Here is a 20,166-nt window from a genome sequence, read left to right as displayed (position 1 = left end):
ATGTATAAAATTCTTCTCGTTTTGATGACCATCGATCCTTGGTTGGGAGACCAGATGCTGCTAGAAGTGTGTTGTTGGAGGGCAAGTAGAAGACACTCTTCCTACTTCAATGCCCCCCTATATCAAGCTCAGACTCCCCTGCGTATTTGGACAGAAAATCTGGATTTGAGATCGAATGTTTTATATGAGGCTGTCTGCCACCTTTTTTGAGGGTATTTTCATACATATCTGTTTTACTGTTTAGAAATGGAAGCACTTTATGTATCTTGTCCCCCCATTTGAAGGTATCAAAAGTGTTTGGACAAATTCAACTTATATTGTATTACATTTATGTCAAAAGTTTAGTATTTTGTCCTATATTCCTAGCACACAATGACTACCTCAAGCTTGTGACTACAAACTGGTTGGATGCAGTTAGTTTTGGTTATGTTTCGGATTAAGGCGTGCTCAACTGAAATTAATAGTTAACGATGTGTCATTTTGAAAGCTATTTTATTAAGAATAGAAAATGTTTCTGAACACTTCTACATTAATGCGGATGCTACAATGATTATGGATAATCATTAATACATTTTGAATAATGATGAGTGAGAAAGTTACAGATGCACAAAGATCATGCCCTCAAAACATGCTAACCTCTCAACATTAACATTAACGGGGAGGTTAGCATTTGGGGGGGTATGATATTTACGCCTCTTTAAATTTCTCACTCATTATATTCACAATTAATTTGTGATTATCTGTGATCATGGTAGGATCCACATCAATATAGAAGTGTTCAGCAACATATTCTATTCATATTTACAATTAAAGTGACCCAAAATGGCACAATATATTATTTACCATTCATTTCTATTGGGCACAACATAATGTGAAACAAAACCAAAACAATCTGTAAATGCATCCAACAAATTTGTAGAGTCACAAGATTGATGTAGTCGTTGCGTGCTAGGACTATGGGACCAAATACTAAACTTGTAATGAAGATATAAGTGAATTTGTCCAAATACTTGTATGAATGAAAAAAATAATAACATTTGACATTGTATACTGTCACCTCATATAGAGCCAAATTAAAGGTTTTAGCTTTACTGTCCAAATAAATACATAGGGGAGTGTATATCTTATGCAAATATTGAAATGCATGGATATTCTTGTTATATGAATATTCAAAATCATCAGATCTACCAATAAGTAGGCCATTAGGCTCTTAACAAAGATAATTTATATTTGTATTTATTACCTGTTACAACAAACAAAAAAATAATACATGAAAAGTATTGGTCCCATGTTCCATGAGCTGAAAACAAAGATCCCAGAAATGTTCCATGCGCACAAAAAAGTTTACTTCTCTCAAAAATAGATGTCACACAACACAATGTCAAAGATATCTCAAGTGTTGAGGGACCGTGCAATTGGCATGCTGACTGCAGGAATGTTGACCAGAGCTGTCGCCAGAGAATTTAATGTTCTTTTCTTTACCAACATCGTTTTAGAGAATTTGGCAGTATGTCCAACCGACCTCTCAACCACAGACCACGTGTATGGCTTTGTATGGGCGAGCGGTTTGCTGATGACAACATTGTGAACAGAGCGCCCCATGGAGGCGGTGTGGTTATGGTCGGGGCAGGCATAAGCTACGGACAACAAATACAAATGCATTTTATATATAGCAATTTGAATGCACACAGATACCGTGACGAGATCCTGAGGCCCATTGTCGTGCCATTCATCTGCCGCCATCACCCCATGTTTCAGCATTAGAATCCACAGCCCCATGTAAGGATCTGTACACAATTCCTGGAAGCTGAAAATACATACACACCAGACATGTCACCTATTGAACATGTTCGGGATGCTCTGGATTGACAATGTACCTGCCAATATCCAGCACCTTCACACAGCCATTCCACAACCATTGTCCCACAACCAAATCTATGTGAAGGAGATGTCACGCTGCATGAGGCAAATGGTCATACCAGATACTGACTTGGTTTTCACACCGCTTCACTTAAGTATCTGTGACTAACAGATGCATATCTGTATTCTCAGTCATGTGATTAGGGCCTAATGAATTTATTCCAATTGACTGATTTCCTTATATGAACTGTAACTCAGTAAAATCTTTGAAATTGTTGCACGTTGCATTTATATTTTTGTTCAGTATTTAGTAATTGCTTTGTGATTAAGCCATGAGTCGAGCCATTTTAATTACAAGTGAACAGGGAGTGTTCAAGAACAAAAAAAATGCTAATCACAACTACAATGCAATGTTGTACCAGAGTGATTACCAAGTCTTAACATATCAGAGACATTGATATATGATCAGGTCTCTACAAATCATTGTGTGTGAGTTTGTGGCCCACCTGTCAGCTTGCATGATTCTTGCGTTCTCCTTCAACCTCTTTCATCAATAAGGTGTTTTCGGCTACAGGACTGCCGGTGACTGGATGTTTGTTTGTCGCACCATGCTTGGTAAAAACCCTATACTGTCATGCGTAAAAAGCCCAGGAGGGTGTCGGTTTGAGAAACTGGATCTAGTGCGGCTGGCACCAATGATACCACGCTCGCTGTAGGAGAGATCCATTTTTGTGAAAATGAGTGTAAATGGTGGTGAGTGTAAATGGTGATTTAGCCAAAAAGCCAAGTGAATTAGTCTTGAGAGAATACATGATGGAACCAATATTCAAACAACAACTATGTTAAGAGAAGATGACAATATAAAGTTTATTCTCTTTTCTATGACACTAACCAGGTAGGAGAAGGAATTACATAGAAATTGGAGTTTAGATCATTTCATCCAGATGGACACAATCAATCTGAAAATATTTTTCACTCACTTCATTGGAGTGTTGTGTACAACAACCACAGCTTAAAGACCATTTCAAACGTATACAATTGACACCAGGAGGGAAGACCACTCACACATTTGCAACTTGATGGAAATATTTTGCACCTCCTTGTGTAGGTGCTTATTTGGCATGTCTAGCATCCATAAAATGCTGTTAGGGGAATATCAACTGAAGACATCAACATACTTCAATTCACCAGAAGCAAAGCTTAAGTTAAGTTGGAGGCATGAAATTGGAGAAAAACAGAATGATTTCTCTAGAATTCCCCTGGTCATTTTCTTTAGATTTTTTTTACTCGAGAGTCAAGTCGATGTACACTACTGCTAAAACAATAAAATGAGCATCCATTGCTAAATACAAATCCTAACAAAAACATGGTAGTAAAAAAATAGGTTTACGAAATATGATAGGTGGATGCTAGCTGGACATGATTATGGCGCTGGGGGGGGGGGGGGCATGGTTCCTTCCCGAAAAAAGGAATTTGGACATAGATGCAAAGTTCAGTAATAGTCCAATTCAGCATCAAAACAGATTATGACAGGAGAGATTCTGGTCCAAAATGCAGGCCTTTCAGGAACATTGATAATATTGGTTCTTCAAGTCTCTAGTTTGGTCAGTGTCATCCATTCAAGTTGAAGATATTTGCGTTCTTCATGCACACTTGCACATACAGAAAAAGGGTTTAAAACCGCAGGTGTGTCTACGTTGCACTGATACTGATAGAATGGTCAAATCCAAATTCAGGGAAACAGTCCATTTCAAACAGTTCTCTTCATAGGCCCAACATTTTAGAGTGAGTTTGTATGTGTGTCAGTGAGTAAGCAGGTTTCATATTTAAGCCCGAGGTTGTGATCACATCTAAAATTTTAGCCATGTAGTGCGAGACAGTGCACTCAGAGTTTACGTATGTGCGTTTATCATTACGTTTGTGTGGAGTAATAGCACTAAACAAGCTTCTCTCCATGTCACCATGTTATCAGTACTGTCTCACTAAGGGGTCTGTTGAAAGAGTCCCTGCTCTCGTGGTGGAGGTCCAGGTTCACTCCATGCCCTCTGGGTCAGCCTGGGCCATGTACGCATCCAGCTCAGCGTCCAGGTTGCCCTTGGTCTTGGACATGTAGGCGTCAAGCTGGTTGTCCAGCTGCTCGCGGGTCATCCCTGGGCCACCTCCCCTGCCCCGGCCTCCTCTTGCCCCCCCACGACCGCGGCCACCACCCCTGCCGGCAAAGCTACCACGCCCACGCAGACCGCCTCGTCCTGGAGGCAGAGAGATGGTGGTCAACAACACCAACCAAACTACGATAGAATCACAATGCGTTAACAAAATGGCTGCTGCACAAATGTTCATGTAAACAAGAAACTTGAGGTAGATTGTGACATGTCAATATACAGATTTAAATCATCCCAGCTCCATACCCCTGACTCCCACTCCTCTTCCAGCTCCTCTTCCGAAGGCACCTCCACGACCAGCAAACCCTCCTCTCTGACGCATCCCCCTACGGTGGGCCACCCGGCCTGGACCCCCTCTGCCACGCATCTGGCCCATGCCTGGGACAAGGCGATTCCCTATCACGACACAGGATGAAATAAAGGAACAGTTAGCTAGTGACTTAGCTGAAGGTTGATAAGTTAGCATTTAGGAATTGAACTATCAGATTTCAGTTTAAGAACAAAGTTGTCAAGTGAATACAAGAACCTTCTGCAAGCTTACCATTCACCCCCATCTCCACCACACCTAACTAAAACAGCTAAAGTATTCCAATTCTATGAGGGGGGGGGGGGCAAAAAAAATAATGTTGCTTTGCAACTGTACTCCATCTTGTTTTAAGTTAGCCTTGACAGACAGGGTCAAGGTGTTTGCCCATGTATTCTCTCGAATCACCTACTTCCGTTCTAGCTAGGCATGAGGTATTCTGACGGAATAACAATTAGCGAGACCGTAAATGCACTAATATAACTTCAAATGCTATGACCAAGATTGGGTAAAAAAATAAGTTTTTAAATTTTTTTTTTTACAGAATGCCAGTATGCAACAGATATGCGACAGCAGTGCACATTTTGTATCGGCACAATTACATAAACACAGATAAATTAAAGCCAACGTTTAGACATCAGGATTATTTAAATTAATTTCACTTGAAGTATTACCTTCATTTTTAAATTGTTTTATTCTAAATTGTTTCTAAAATCAATCCCCTCCACCAGGAGTGTGTAGAAATGGGTGTGGGGTGACTGTGTGGATAAGTAGGGACAGTGCAGCTGTTAGATCCATCACCACATGTTCAGTTGCACAACAGTTGCTAAGATGCCAGGCCAATCAGGACAGCAGGGGGTTTATGGAGAGTGGAGTTACATGATTGAAAGCCACATTCCCTCAGGTTGAGGGGATGGACAGTAAACCAGGGGGTGAAGCCATACTTTGATTGACAGCTCCACCTGGACAGACAGCTGGGGTATTCCATTCAACTCAGCAGAGGGCATTTGTTCAAGCTAGTTTACAGATGAAGTCACCCCTTAAAATAACTAAATGTGCCTTTCCCCTATGCAAAAAAGTACAAGGCCAACATAAAAGCTGTGGAAAGTATATTCCAGCCCCAGGGTAGAACATTTCAGAGAAAATGTTCCTTGTCGTAGTCTTTCAACAATTTATGAGGCCAACATTTTCAGGTCTAACATAGTACCAAAATATCAATCCAAATAGGCTTTGCAGTGTGAAACCAAATGCTCACCTCTCAGAGCCATAGCTCCCCTCAGGGCTCCTCCTCTGCCGCGGCCTCGCAGACCTCCTCTGGTCATCCCCCGCATCCCTCCAATGGAAAATCCCCGGCCTCCAGCACCCCCCCGCATCAAGGCCCCGATGGGCCTGCCCAGCCTGGCCTGGATGTTGCTCTTCCCCAGGCGTTGCTTCAGGCTCTGGGAGGGTTAGGTGGAAGATTGATACCAAGTGGCAGGGATAGGGAGGTGGTGAAGCACTCAGCATTTATGTGATCTGTATATGAACCTTTGCTCTACGGTCCCCTCTCTTACTAGGTCTGCGTCAAGCATTTCAAGTTCCCAATATATTCTGATTTCAAGTGTAAAGTATTTTTCCCGATCCCCACCATACACTTATATAGAACATGGCCTGTTTCCGGTGTCCCATTCCTCTCTCCTTCTCACCCGTTTAGTTCTTCAGATGTCTCCCCATTTGTTTCTATCTCAATTCATCTTACCGTGAGGAATTGCAGAAAGACTAAATGAGATGGAGCACCTTATCTCACCTGCTTGTGGTGCAGGGCGGCCTGCACAGAGGGTCTGTTCTCCATCTGCTGGGCGAGGCGACGGTTCCGGGCGCTGGCCATGTGTTGCTGCTGCATGGTGGCTCGCACACTCACCGCTGTCGGCGCCTTGTTCTTCAGCATGGTAGTGAAGCTTTGGAGGGGAGGGGGAGCGGGACAGAAGGGGGAAGAGGAGGGAAAGAGAGGATACGGAGGGGGAGGGAGGGTTCCAAATCAAGTCATTTCTCATACCATGGACACGGCCACAGGAGCTGTGGTGTGTTATGAATGCCCCACTTGTTGGCACCTCACTCTCTTTGTTTCTCTCTCTCAGTGTTAAGTATTTGACAACCCAAAATGTCTTCTGGAAGCAATTCAGCACATTTTAGGTTAAAGTAAAACAAAGTAGAAAGATGGCTGAAAAGGCAGTAGAAGAAACACTGGAACAGATGGGACAGATTGGAAGACAAGAATGAGAAAGGCAGGAGAGAACAGAAAGAGGATTTTCAAGAGAGGAGAGTGATTGCCACTTACAGGCCTCCCGCCACCTTGTTTTGATGTCATCCGCCTGCGAAAAAGGCCTGGCGGAGGTTGGAGGCCCAGGACTGGAGGGGTATCTGGCAACCCAGCCACTTACAGCCCGGACCGTGCCTTGTGCTCACACCACGCATGAGAATAGAAGGGGGAGAGAGAATAGAAGGGGGGCGGGGGGTTGGTCACGTCCGGGCTAGGACTGGGCACCTAGTCTTATAGAAAGACTTCAGAGCACAGAAAATTAAAGTGGTAGCAAAGAGAGGAAGAGGAGACAAATGGCTAAACAGTCATTTAGTTGAGAGAGAGTTGTGTGTGTAGAGAGGGTTGGAGAGGAGCGGGAGGGTGCTTTGGCACACCCTCCCCTTTTCATTGGTTTGGTCTCTCCTCTCCCATACGTACAGTATATTTTGGGTTGTGTGACACACAGAGAGGAGTGCCCGGGCATATCAGGAGTGCAGCCTGTGCCCATTCTAGGGCAGTAGCCTTACCAAGCATCACCGTTACCCTCTCTCCTTGGGTCTAAGTGTGCACTGCTCACACAAAAGGTTGGCCCGGAGCACCATGTTGCACTCCAAACTCTGTTTGTTAAACTTTTTGTCAGCAAATCCTGACTACGGCATGCCTTTTGAGTGAGCGGAGCACACGTCGGCCCTGGGCAGTCTAGCGTCCATGTCTGGTCAGGTCCCCAACAGTGGCCTTCCGTAGTAGAGCACACTAGGGCCGTCTGTACCACTGTTTCGCCCTTCGCCTCGCTTAGTGCTGTCAGAGTGCGTAGCGCGTCTCACCGCTCATTCAGGGACTGCTTGGTGGTGCTTTTCAGCACAACTTTTTGGGAGGAGGGAGCACTCATTTTGACTTCACTGGAACTCCTTGGAACAAGCAACAGACAAGAGAGGGGGGGATAGATCAAATTGTAAAGGGAGGGGGGAGAGGGGACTGGTTAGAAAAACTTCACAAGCAAGGAGATGGAAATACACCCGTGTTGGCCATTTCATCTGTGCTTAACTAACTAGTTGTATAATAATTCATTATATTTAGCTGGCAAAATGGTTAACGTAGTTTGTAGATCGCTAGCGTTGGCTAGTTGTGGGATCCAACTAGTTAGTTAGCATTAACCAATAATTGGATGCATAATTTTAATTAAGAAAACGCCACGGGCTCGAAATAAACATATCGTGGACATTGCAGGCACAACATAACGTTACAAGTCCAGTTAATAAGAAAGAAAATGTACCACATGCGTTGACTTCACTGCGTTTGAAAGACAAACGAGAGACGGGACATCTACAAAAACTATAGTAACGTTACCTATTCGCGGTAGTTAATTAACTAGCTATAAACAGCCTGTAAGCAACAACAAAAAAAGGAACCTGCAGTGTGAGCTAACGTTGGGCTGGCGTCCCCAACGAGTCAGAATATTAGTCAACGTAAATAACGTTAGCTAGCTAACTAGCTATAAACTATTTTAAAAAGTAAACATTGTCTGAAACAAGTTCAGTAGACGATTGGTAGAAACTTACTTTGATCGGTGCTTGTTATGTCAATACTCGTTTCACTTGGCTAGCAAGCGAACTACTAGCTGTGCTAGTTATCTTCGTTAACTTGAGCGATGAACCAGTTACGAGTTAGCTAGTAGCTAAGCTAGTTGCAGCCGAAAGATCTGGATCCACTTCTCACTTGATGTTTTCTTTCGCCTTGCTCTTTCGGATAATATTAAAATACGAACTATCCTAGCTAGCTACAATGATTAAAACAGTAACGTTATTTTATTTTTTTTATTTTTTTTTAAAACTGAGAACAGCCTGTTCTCCCTATCTCCCTTCTTTACAAAATGGTGCTAACTGGCGGAAAATGGAGATGTTTTATAGCTACGTCACATAGTTACTTCCTGGAGGGGTTTACGTTTGTTGTTGTCACTGTTTCTGGAGGAGAAATGGCTGCCGCTCTAGCTGTGGTGGAGACACCGTCCGGGAAAGATGCAATTGCAGAAGGACTGCTTGACCTCTTAAAACCAGCTGTCCAGCAGCTTGATCTTCATGTACACTCAGTGAGGTGGGTAGCTAGTAGCAAGATATGTGCTTCGACTTCAAATGTGCCTGCTAGATACCGCTCCATTCACAGCTAGCTAGCTTGCTATCAAATATGATGCTTTCACGACAACTGGGAACACCAACAAAACATGGTCAAATCTTGACGTGGATGATCTTTAGGTTTAAAAGTCCGTGTTCTAGAAAGAGGCCAGTGTTCCCAGTTGTTTTGAACGCAGAAATAAGATAACCCCATCGTCATGACAGTCCAGCGATGCAGTCCTTCCTCGTCCCTAGTCGGAACTAGGAAACTGACTTGCTAACTGGTTGTAGTTATAGAGCTTGCTAGCTTGTAGTCCTAAAACCCAGAATGAGTTACCTCTGGTTCGCTCAACCATCCATATGGAAAAAATAATGGGGAAATAATAGGGTTTTTGGAATAAATGCATTTTGTTCTTTGAGTTAACAGTCAGTTAAGTCAGCATGACCTTTATGAATGATGAAGCCTTTGTGTGCTTAATGTGCTTTTTTTTATTACAAATTCTCAAAAAGGTGGCGTTAGCTGTTGAAGATGATCATAGAACAAAAACGTATAAGATCTCCTAAGCCGTTTTAGCACAGACCTTATTTTTGCGTTTATCCAAAAACGCCATTCATTTTCCCCATAAGCATTGTCCAACACACCATGGCGGAGTTAATGCCTACAATAATACGGCATTATTATTTCTCTACGCGTGCTGCGTTCAACCGTTAGCTAGTAGGACATTTCCTAGTTCTGAATAGCACGTGAATGAGGCGTTAGTTATCAGGGACAGAGATTCCCTAAAAACATGCCGCTTCGATATAGTTTCAAGTTTTATTAGTTGTATGTACGGGATACACATGGTATACACCAGCCAACAAAATGCTTATGTGACCCCTCTTTCTTCAGGCAGCTTTGTTATGACTTTAACTAAGCACGTACTGAGAGAGAATACCTGGGTTATATCAGGGTGGGCATATATATATATATATATATATATAAGTTTGGAAACACCTGCTCATTCCAGAGTTTTTATTTTATTTTTTACTATTTTTTACATTGTAATGGTGAAGATATCCAAACTATGAAATAGAACATACATGATTCCATACGAGTTATTTCATAGTATTGATGTCTTTGTTATTATTCTACAATGTAGAAAATAGTAAAAATAAAGTAAATCCCTGTAGGTCTATAGGACACTGTGTATTACCATGAGTCAGTATGCCCATGAATGATACAGGGGTAAGATAAACCATGAGACTGTATATGTACCATGTATAGAATAATGCTGTGCCTCCACCTAATAAGCAATAAGACGTGAAAGGTTATAATTAGCTTATTAGGAAACTACATGATACACCCACACAGTGACAAACACAACCTTTTTCCTCCACGATAGTAGAATTGATTCAAACTAAAGACAATGGTCAAAAATAAATTAGAATGTAAAAAAAATAAAGACACAGCAATTATCACAAAGAACAATGAGCCACGGAGGAATACAGAATAATACTGGACCTAATAAAACCCTGAGAGAAATTGTAAACTGGTATAATATTAAAACCTCAAAATTAGAAAATGATTTGAATAAGATTCATAAATCAACAGTATTGCAATTTTACAAATATATATATTTACATCTTAGTCATTTAGCAGACACTCTTATTCAGAGCGACTTACAGTAGGGAGTGCATACATTTTTATACTGGTCCCCCGTGGGAGTTGAACTCACAACCCTGGCATTGCAAGTGCCATGCTCTAGTGAGCCACATGGGCTATAACAAATATGGATCAAACCCTGTAAAAAGCTGAAACGCGGGGGAAAATATACTGTAGCTAAAGTTACTTTCCAAACCTAGAACCCTAGTATGCTGAAGCTAGTTTGAAACTAGTACCAGAATATATACCTAAAAGCCGGTAGATGGTAAAGTTAAAAAACTTGAATTTTTATTTTTTACAACCAATAAAAACCTTGGGGCGCCCTGAAAATAATATTAATAAGTTTGGCCCTTGTCCTTGGACACAGAGGGGTTAAACATTCAAGTTACCATCCATCCAGTGAAGAGAGGGGAACCGGACAGAGGGAGCGTAGGTAACCGGCATCCGTCAATGAGAGGACCAGGCCCTCCACAGGATTTAACAGGTGAAAAATCAACTAGGGAGCTCCATCGGTGCCGAGAGAGAACTTGCACAACAACTGCAGGAAGCCGGTGATGATGTAGTGGTAGGATCAATAGGATCCTGCTGGTAGAGTAGGTAGCTGCTTAGGTAGCTGTACCGACTAGCTTGGCTAGCCAGCATGTTGTTCGACTGTCCCTCAAGGATGATGACCAATCCGGTGAACCACAAAATTAAACAAGAATAGTGAGTGAAAAGGAACTGGCTACACTCATACCGCCCCTGACTATTAAACAAAAAGTTAATTGAACAATGAACTTCGGTGTCTCAAGACTCTAGCGAAATCCGTCGTTGTTCCCCAAGATCACCTCAGTCCAACTCCCGCGTACCCGCCCAATCTACTTCATGCAGCACCTTACATGGACAGTTCTGTACGGGGACGCAGGCAGTTCCAGAACGCAGACATGACTATTGCCACACATAATAAATTACATCCAGTCTTTAAAGGGGGTTACAATTCCAATTACTTGCAGGTTCCTTCTCGAAATGCAACAACAATAAGAAATTATAAAATATAAGAATGCAAACATAAAGGAAATGGCTCAGTAGAATAGAAAAATATTTGAGCATATGTATAATAAAGGAAGGCACCATTTATATTCCAATATTTGGGTACAAGTGTCTAAATTGTACAGTATTTAGCAATTATAATAAGAGTCTGGTTGTAACATTTGTGTGTGCGTGATAGAGTGCATGTGTGCGTGATAAAGTGCATGTGTGCTAAGGTGCAGAGAATCAGAGCAGGTGGTCAGTCCAGTTCAAGTGTTCAGCAGTCTAATTGCTTGTAGATAGGAACTGTCTCTGAGCCTTTTGGTATCAGACCTTCCGACACCGTCCACCTGATGGTATGGGAGTGAACAGCTCGTAGCTGGGGTGTGTGGGGTCCTTAACGATGCTGCAGGCCTTCCTCAGGCACAGTTTTGAGTAAATGTCCTGGATGGGTGGGAGCATGGTCCCAATGATGTACTGGGCCGTCTTCACCCCCTGCTGGAGGGCTTTGCGGTCGTGGACGGAGCAATTCCTGTACCAGGCCATGATACAACCGGTCAGGACGCTCTCGAGGGTGCATTGGTAGTATTTGGAGAGAATCCCGGGATGGCATGCTGAATTTCTTTATCCGCCTTAGGAAGTAGAGACGCCCTCTTGACAAGAGTGGTGGTGTTGTTGGTCCATGTCAAGTTCTCGGTGATGTGGATGCAGAAGAACTTAAAACTGCTGACTCTCTGTACTGCAGTCCCGTTCTTGTGGATTGGGGCATGTTCCCTCTTCTGCTTCCTGAAGTCAACAATGAAATCCTTTGTTTTGCTGACGTTGAGGGAGAGGTTGTTGTCCTGGCACCAGAATGCCAGTTCACTTACCTCCTCCCTATAGGCTGACTTTAAGAGTCAGTATGGAGGAGGTGTTGTTACCAATCCTCACAGCCTGTGGTCTGCCCGTCAGGAAGTCCAGGGCCCAGTTGCAGAGGGTGGTGTCCAGATCCAGGGCTCTGAGCTTTGTGTCGAGCTTGGAGGGAACAATAGTGTTGAATGCTGAACTGTAGTCACTGAACAGCATTCTCACATAGGTGTTCCTCTTGTCCAGATGTGTTACAGCTGTGTGAATAGCGATGGAAATGGCATCTTCCGTGGATCTGTTGGAGCGGTAGGCAAATTGGAGGGGGTCCAGCGTGTGTGGCCTGCTGGCCATGATCAGCACCTTGAAGCACTTCATGATGACCGGGGTGAGTGTGACAGGGCGATAGTCATGTCGCCTTGTTTTTCTTGGACACTGGGATGATGGTGGTCTCCTTGAAGCAGGTGGGGAATACAACCTGGGAGAGGAAGAGGTTGTCCGAGAAGACAGCTTTTCAGCACACACTCTGAGGAAGCGGCCAGGGATGCCATCTGGACCGGCGGCTTTGTGAGTTTTCACTCTTCAGAGTTTTCTCGGAGAGCAAAAGCACCTGGTCCTCCGAAGCAGTGAGAGTCTTCCTGAATGACTATTGTCTGCCTCAAAGCGAGTATAGAATGTGTTAAGCTCGTCTGGGAGGGAGGCTTAGGTGGGCACTACACAGCTGGATTTGCCTTTCTAGTCCGTAATGGTCTATAATCCTTCCCACATGAGTCTGAGTTGTCTGACATAAATTCAAGTTTGAGTCTGTGTTGTCTTTTTGCGTCCCTAATGGATTTGTGGAGCTCGTACCTGCTTGCCCTGTGTGTGTTGTACGCCATCGAGTCATTGGGGTTCGTTCTGCTGGCATTGAATGCTGCAGTACGGGCTCTCAGCATGGTATGGATTAGAGGTCAACCGATTAATCGGAATGGCCAATTTAATTAGGGCCGATTTCAAGTTTTCATAACAATCGGAAATTGGTAATTTTGGACGCCGATTTAAAAAAAAATAATAATAATAATAATTTTTACACCTTTGTTTAATCTTTATTTAACTAGGCAAGTCAGTTAAGAACACATTCTTATTTTCAATGACGGCCTAGGAACGGTGGGTTAACTGCCTTGTTCAGGGGCAGAACGACAGATTTTTTACATTGTCAGCTCAGGGATTCAATCTTGCAACCTTACGGTTAACTAGTCCAATGCTCTAACCTCCTGCCTCACGAGGAGCCCACCTGTTACGCTAATTCAGTAAGAAGCCAAGGTAAGTTGCTAGCTAGCATTAAACTTAATCAATCATAATCACTAGTTATAACTACACATGGTTGATGATATTACTAGTTTATCTAGCGTGTCCTGCGTTGCAGTGCGCATTCGCGAAAAAGGACTGTCGTTGCTCCAACGTGTACCTAACCATAAACATCAATGCCTTTCTTAAAATCAATACGCAGAAGTATATTTTTAATCCTGCATATTTAGCTACAATAAATCCAGGTTAGCAGGCAATATTAACCTGGTGAAATTGTATTACTTCTCTTGCGTTCATTGCACGCAGAGTCAGGGTGGGTATATGCAACAGTTTGGGCCGCCTGGCTCATTGCGAACTAATTTGCTAGAATTTTACGTAATTATGACATAATATTGAAGGTTGTGCAATGTAACAGGAATATTTAGACTGATGGATGCCACCCGTTAGATAAAATACGGAATGGTTCCGTATTTCACTGAAAGAATAAATGTCTTGTTTTCGAGATGATAGTTTCCGGATTCGACCATATTAATGACCTAAGGCTCGTATTTCTGTGTGTTATTATGTTATAATTAAGTCTATGATTTGATAGAGCAGTCTGACTGAGCGGTGGTAGGCAGCAGCAGGCTCGTAAGCATTCATTCAAACAGCACTTTTGTGCGTTTTGCCAGCAGCTCTGCTGTTTATGACTGGTAGGCTGGTGTAACGATTTGATGTGAAATGGCTAGCTAGTTAGGGTAACGCTGCTTCGAGGGTGGTAGTTGTAGTTGTGCATACAACATAATCAACACATTTCCTAATGAAGCCTGTGACTGCGAATGTATATTCCTTAACATTGATGATGAGTCTTGGGTGATTAATCTTTGAACATATTCCAATCAGTATACTCAAAAACAGTCCTGCATTATTGAGTCTGCCTCCTGTGTCCAGTGCCTCACTATTCTCTGTGTTGGTGGATCAGCTACAACTTTTTCATAGCAAGTTAAGAGATCTTACGTAGCAGGTTAGGATAATTAGGTTAGGAAAAGGGTTAGTGTTAGAGAAAATGCTCTCCTAACCTGCTACGAAAAGTCACTTGTATTGAAGAGGCGTGTTTTTAGGGATGGACATTCTGGATGTCTCCTTTCCTCATTACTTTGTTACTTGCTGTAGCCCAAGTAGGTCTATGCTACAGATGTCAATGGAGTCTGCTGTAACCACTCTTTGTCTGTTGTAGTAGCAATGATTGTTACTTTACTATTTTTCTCTATGAATAATGCTATTGTGTTTTCTTGTTATAGGGAAAGCCAGGTGGAACTACGAGAACACATAGACAATCTAGCCACAGGTAAAATTATTTACTTTTACATGCTTATTATGCCTTCCCGGGGGAACAGGGAAGTGGAGTGGTGCCAGGTTAATGCACTTGACCCTGTGAAAGAAAGCCCTTAGCCAAGCCCATGAAAACCAGTGTGTGAGACAGGCAGACGCTGCTGTGATGTGACCAGTACAACCACAGATTTTGACATGTGCTGCCTGGGGGTAATTAAATTGAAAGAGGTATATCCTTTATTCAGAACCTGTGATTTTCATGAGATCATAAAAAAAAGTTTTTTAAATTATATACAGAATCAATCCTACAGTTGAAGGTATGAATAAGACCTGAATACCTTACCAAAATGGCTGCTGTCTTTTATCAATTTTCTTTATGGTTAGCCAAACCACCCTGTCAGTCATCCTCAGCTCATCCCTTCATTTTTAGAGCTGTGCAGGATAAATGAGCACCAGAAGGTGGTGCTAGACCTGGACCCCTATGTGAAAAAGCTGCTGAATGCGAGACGCAGGGTGGTGCTGGTCAACAACATACTACAGAATGCTCAGGTCAGTGGCTCAAAGCAAGAGCTTGGATGCTTTCTTTCTTATTTGCCTGTGCTGTTTTGTGGGCCTTCTTTTACTCCTGTCATTTTACCTAACACTCTTTTTATGTGTCACTGTGTCCAATTCATTGTTTTAGTGTTCATCCCATGTGTCCATCTATACATTAAATATGTGGATGAAATGTGTATTTGTTCAATTCCAATGGGCATGGCAATTCTGCCTTGTCTGTGCATTTTGCATTTATGCAGCTCTGCTAGCTACTCGGGTGCAGTGGCCATTTTATCATGTAAATCTTGGGATGCATGCCAGCAAAGCCACTAAACAATACATGAATTGATCTATAATGGTGACAAACGGTGCCAACAAACCTACATAAAGATGTCCCAACACATTACCACTGCTACTCCTGGCTTTCAGCTGAGACTTATCTGGCAGCAAAACAGTTAATTCAGTCTCATTTACATAACTGATATGGCTGACTTGCTTAAACAAATGTGGTTTCTAATGACAATTGAGATGTACAAACTATGGCATTAGGGGACGACAAGCAGATTAAAGGCAATCCGTAATTTTGATTAAGACAATGAGCTAGCTAGGACGGATGTAGTCAATATAACAATTGTTTTAGCACTTTTGAAATGTACAGCGACAGAATTCAGAACATGGGCCGTTCTTACAGTGTTCTCACTGTACACTAAGTCAGAACCGTAGGATAAATAAAGGGGGCATATAAGCAGACAATGAAAGCTCTTACAATATTCAATGATTACATTTCTCTAAAACAGGTTATAGGCTGGCTACATGCGTACCACCAATTCAGAACAGTAGGCAAAGTTAAGAGGGGTAAATAGACCAAATTATTAGGGTGAGGCACATGTGCTACTAACATCTTACTACACAACATACACTTAGTATTACTTTCTTAGCTACAGTATACATATCTCCCTGGCATATTAGATAATTAATGCAGCAGCGTACAATACATTTTTGGACTCACCTTGTTGTGCTGTGCTCACTTGAACAGGAAGGTGGTGGGTGGTTCTTCATGCGCAAATGTTATCATCAAAGTCGGGCATTCTATGGATTTATGGTGCTTTCAAAACAACTGGGAACTCAGGGGGGGAAAAACAAGGTTGAATCATGATGTTGTCATTGATCTTCAGGTCGTAGCTCTAGAAAGAGGCCTGATTTACAATTCCTAGTTGGGTGACAGTTCAAAACGTATTTTTCCAGTCAGAGCTCATTTATTCCCGACTTCCCAGTTGTTTTGAACTCACTGAAGTCAATATTTCCGCAGTTCCGAGTTAACAGTTGTTTTGAGCGCGGAACAAATCATGCTTCAGTGACAGTGTATGGACAATGTTGAATGTTAATCATTTTAAACTTGGAAAAGAGCCCCTTAATCCCAAATTTGGGACCACACAGTCACTGTCACTGATTCCTTCCAAACCACACATTTTTTAATTTGCGATTTCCAACTTGTGTAATGTTTATGTCCAATGGCCGATGAGCAGCGATATGTTTTATCTATAATTTCTCTTCATTATTTCTCTTCATATGACAAGGATTTGCCAGTAGATTGTCGACTTGATTCATGATGACTGCTAGCTAAGATTTTGGAAGTATGATTTTGACAGTCCAATCAAAGCTACTGTAGATATGTGACTTGATGTCATTTTATCTGTGGCCAATGACCTTGAGCCTTCTTGAATGGGCACTTCTAATGTAACTCTATGGCAGCACCCAAAGGGCTAGAATTTTCGAGGTCTACTCTTAGACTTGGCAGTGACGCAGTGTCCCCATGAGTGACAGAACACTGAGCCAATCACAGCGCAATGCTCCATATTTTCTGCTGGCTTGCCCCACCACCACAGAAAGCACTGAGCTAGGCTGAAACACCTGCATTTTGGAGCTGCCTTACTCAAGAAAAAAAAGAGACCATGTTTGTATGCGGCTTTATTAACTAAATTATATATTATTATTTTTACATTCTTTGCAAATTGATATGTGACACGTATTAATGCCAAAATAACATGCAAAACAGGCAAGTCCAAAACATGTTTTATTTTATTTTATCTACGGCTCAGGCCGTGAATGACGAGTCGCCACTGCTCAGGTGGTATATTATTTAAAACTTCTGACTTTCAACATTCAATGCTCACTTGAATTTCACTCACTCTTTCTCCCTCTCTAGGAACGGCTGCGACGGCTCAATCACAATGTCGCCAAGGAGACGGCGCGTCGAAAGACCATGCTGGAGACCTCTGGAGCGTTCACTCCTCGGTCGCCTAGTAAACAATGACCACAGCCTCACTCCTCAGCCTTGAAAACAACACAACTTGTCTGCCTTCCTCCTGGACTTAATAAAGTTTTCACATTCAACTTTCCACTGGGGTTGGGCGGTATCCAGATTTTCATACCTTCATACTGTTCCTGTACCATACCGGGGTATACGGGATTATCGTCAGTGTGCACAAGGGGCGCTATTTATTTTCAAATGTAAAGAGTGTATATATATGTGTGTGTTGGTCCCAACAAATGATTACAAATTACTAGTGAATTCCCATAGCGAATGCTAATAAGCGCAAGCGAACATAAACGAATTGCAAGGACAGATACTCACGGTTTGCTGTAGTACAAAATAAATATTAGATAGCAGGGATATTGATCCATTAGGGATTGATTGTCTTTGCTGTAACCAAGAAGCTTGATCTAGCTGCATAGCTGGAGCCCTGAGATGATCATTTATTTGGCACATCATAGATGGTTAACTTTTATGCAGTGGCATAGCAAACGGTATTGAAAATCATACCATCTGTATTTCAGAATGTCCCGGCATACTCAAGCCTACGCTGTGAGATTGGGTGGAATATTTCTTTCCATTCTCACAGACTATGCTCATTTTATCTGCTGAAACACCGACCTTACCTCTGCTTTGTGCTAATGTTCAACGAGTACATATCTTGTATAGTCATAAATTACTATTTTACAATAAGCCAAAAGCAATTAGAATCAGGAGCGCTTTGCTTCAGAAACGGACACAAATTGATACAATGTTAAGATTGTGCAAGCTAAAATTAGAATTGAAAATAAAAATAATTGGAAAGCGATCTAAAGTCATGCTTTTCACCATTGCATATATGTACAGCTTTGCTATGGCCACAGGAGGGCATGGTTCATCCTTAACACATGACACTGTTTGACTAAGGTTTGCCAATCAATCACTTGTCACACTATTTTTCACAGTTCATGAAAATGAATTAAACAATGCATTTAATATGTTCAGACATTGCAACTCAAATAGGATTAAATGTAGAACCATGGGTGGCTGGTTATCCTCAAGTTATTCAAGGAAATGTGAGTTTACAGGCTTTGGGCATACAGATTTTTACGAACCTCTTTCCAGAATATGTGAATGGATGCCTCTTCATTCCATTCAAAGCTATGCCCACAGATATGTAATTGATGGAACCGGTTTCTCTGAAGGGTGATGTATTTTTTGTCTCTATGGACTCTGTAACTAGACCCGGCAATATAATATAGTGCAGAAAAAAAAAGATGCAAGGAATGTTTGGAAACAGCCGTCACTGTTTCACGCTTCTAGCAGCAGCTGATATGCACCGCTGCCTGATACGGTGTGTCAAACCTTTTTTTTCTTGATGTCAAATCGAATTTTATTGGTTCCATACACATATTTTGCTGATGTTATCGCAGGTGCAGCGAAGTGCTTATGTTTCTAGCTCCGACGGTGTAGTAATACCTAATAGTACAAAACATCATGTTAGTGACAACATCTGTACCTAGTAGATGCAATTGAATAAAACAGAAGCATTACTATTTTCCTTTATATTGTGAATTGTGCAAATACTCTGTTAGTGTATACATTTTAGTATAAGGAAATTGTATTAGTACTACTGTCATGACATTGTCGTATTGTGTGTGTGTATAGACAGACAATCAGAGGAGGTCCTTAACATTATTTGTGTTTCAGCGGAGTGGTCTGACAACACAATGAAATGTGTTATAGTAGCCAAATATTTACTCTGAAGTTTTACGCAGACACATTTAATTGGTTCAAGATGACAGATCAGTATCAAAGTTTAAGATGAATGGTGGCAAGTCAGTATTCTTACTAGCAAACTGTTTTCACGCATTTTAACAGTAAACTTCAAGGACACCTTTGAAAAATGTGATTTTGAGGGATTGCTCTGCAATTCAAATTTCTGCTCTGTAATATTAATCACAATTCTCAAACAACACCAACTTTCTCACAAACAAACCTTATGTTTATGTGGATATACTGAACTTAAATCATTTTAAATCATGTTTTCATGCCAAGAAAGACAGCGTTGTAGGAAACTCAGCTCTGACCTACACTCACCAACCAGTTTATTAGGTACACCACCCCATTCACGAATATGGATCGCTCCTACAGACAGTGAGTCACATGGCTGTGGCTTGCTATATAAAGCAGGCAGACAGGCATTGAGGCATTCAGTTACTGTTAAATTGAATGTTAGAATGGGCAAAACAAGTGACCTAAGCAACTTGGACCATGGAATGATCATCGGTGCCTTGCGTGCCGGATCTAGTGTCTCAGAAACGGCCACCCTCCTGGGCTTTTCAAGCATGACTGTCTACAGTTAACTGAGAATGAAGCGAAACAAACAAATCTAAGACTGGGCTAGAAATGCTCCTCCACTCTTTTTAAAAAGTCCTTCACCTGTATACCTTCTTAAGGATTGCGCTCCTGCATAATTGGATCAGTGGTAAAATGCAAAGTGTGTCTGCCTCCTATGTCAACACTGAATGTTTTG

General features: G+C 41.9%; 2 protein-coding genes across 3 annotated transcripts; one reads left to right on the top strand and one right to left on the bottom strand.

Moving 5' to 3' along the window:
• Positions 1-2,702: 2,702 nt before the first annotated feature.
• LOC110488286 (chromatin target of PRMT1 protein) lies at positions 2,703-8,518 on the bottom strand. The gene is made up of 6 exons (XM_021560453.3): positions 8,164-8,518; positions 7,429-7,512; positions 6,113-6,263; positions 5,582-5,765; positions 4,269-4,418; positions 2,703-4,109 (listed from the first exon to the last, which is right to left on the bottom strand). Exons 2-6 carry the CDS (start codon positions 7,491-7,493, stop codon positions 3,892-3,894), a joined length of 768 nt encoding a protein of 255 aa, XP_021416128.3. The 5' UTR covers positions 7,494-7,512; positions 8,164-8,518; the 3' UTR covers positions 2,703-3,891.
• Positions 8,475-19,196, top strand: LOC110488289 (SNARE-associated protein Snapin). Of its 2 annotated transcripts, XM_021560459.3 has the most exons (4): positions 8,475-8,695; positions 14,773-14,819; positions 15,234-15,352; positions 17,544-19,196. In XM_021560459.3, exons 1-4 carry the CDS (start codon positions 8,475-8,477, stop codon positions 17,649-17,651), a joined length of 495 nt encoding a protein of 164 aa, XP_021416134.2. In that variant the 3' UTR covers positions 17,652-19,196. The 2 variants fall into 2 exon arrangements, with proteins under 2 accessions (XP_021416134.2, XP_090084509.1); XM_090228383.1 differs by lacking the exon at positions 15,234-15,352.
• Positions 19,197-20,166: the final 970 nt, after the last annotated feature.

The sequence above is a fragment of the Oncorhynchus mykiss genome, chromosome 30, assembly GCF_057628025.1.
Source record: "Oncorhynchus mykiss isolate SJ-2025 chromosome 30, ASM5762802v1, whole genome shotgun sequence".
NCBI lineage: Eukaryota > Metazoa > Chordata > Actinopteri > Salmoniformes > Salmonidae > Oncorhynchus > Oncorhynchus mykiss.
Note: the sequence above shows the minus strand (reverse complement) of the source record. Positions and strands in the feature narration are given on the sequence as shown.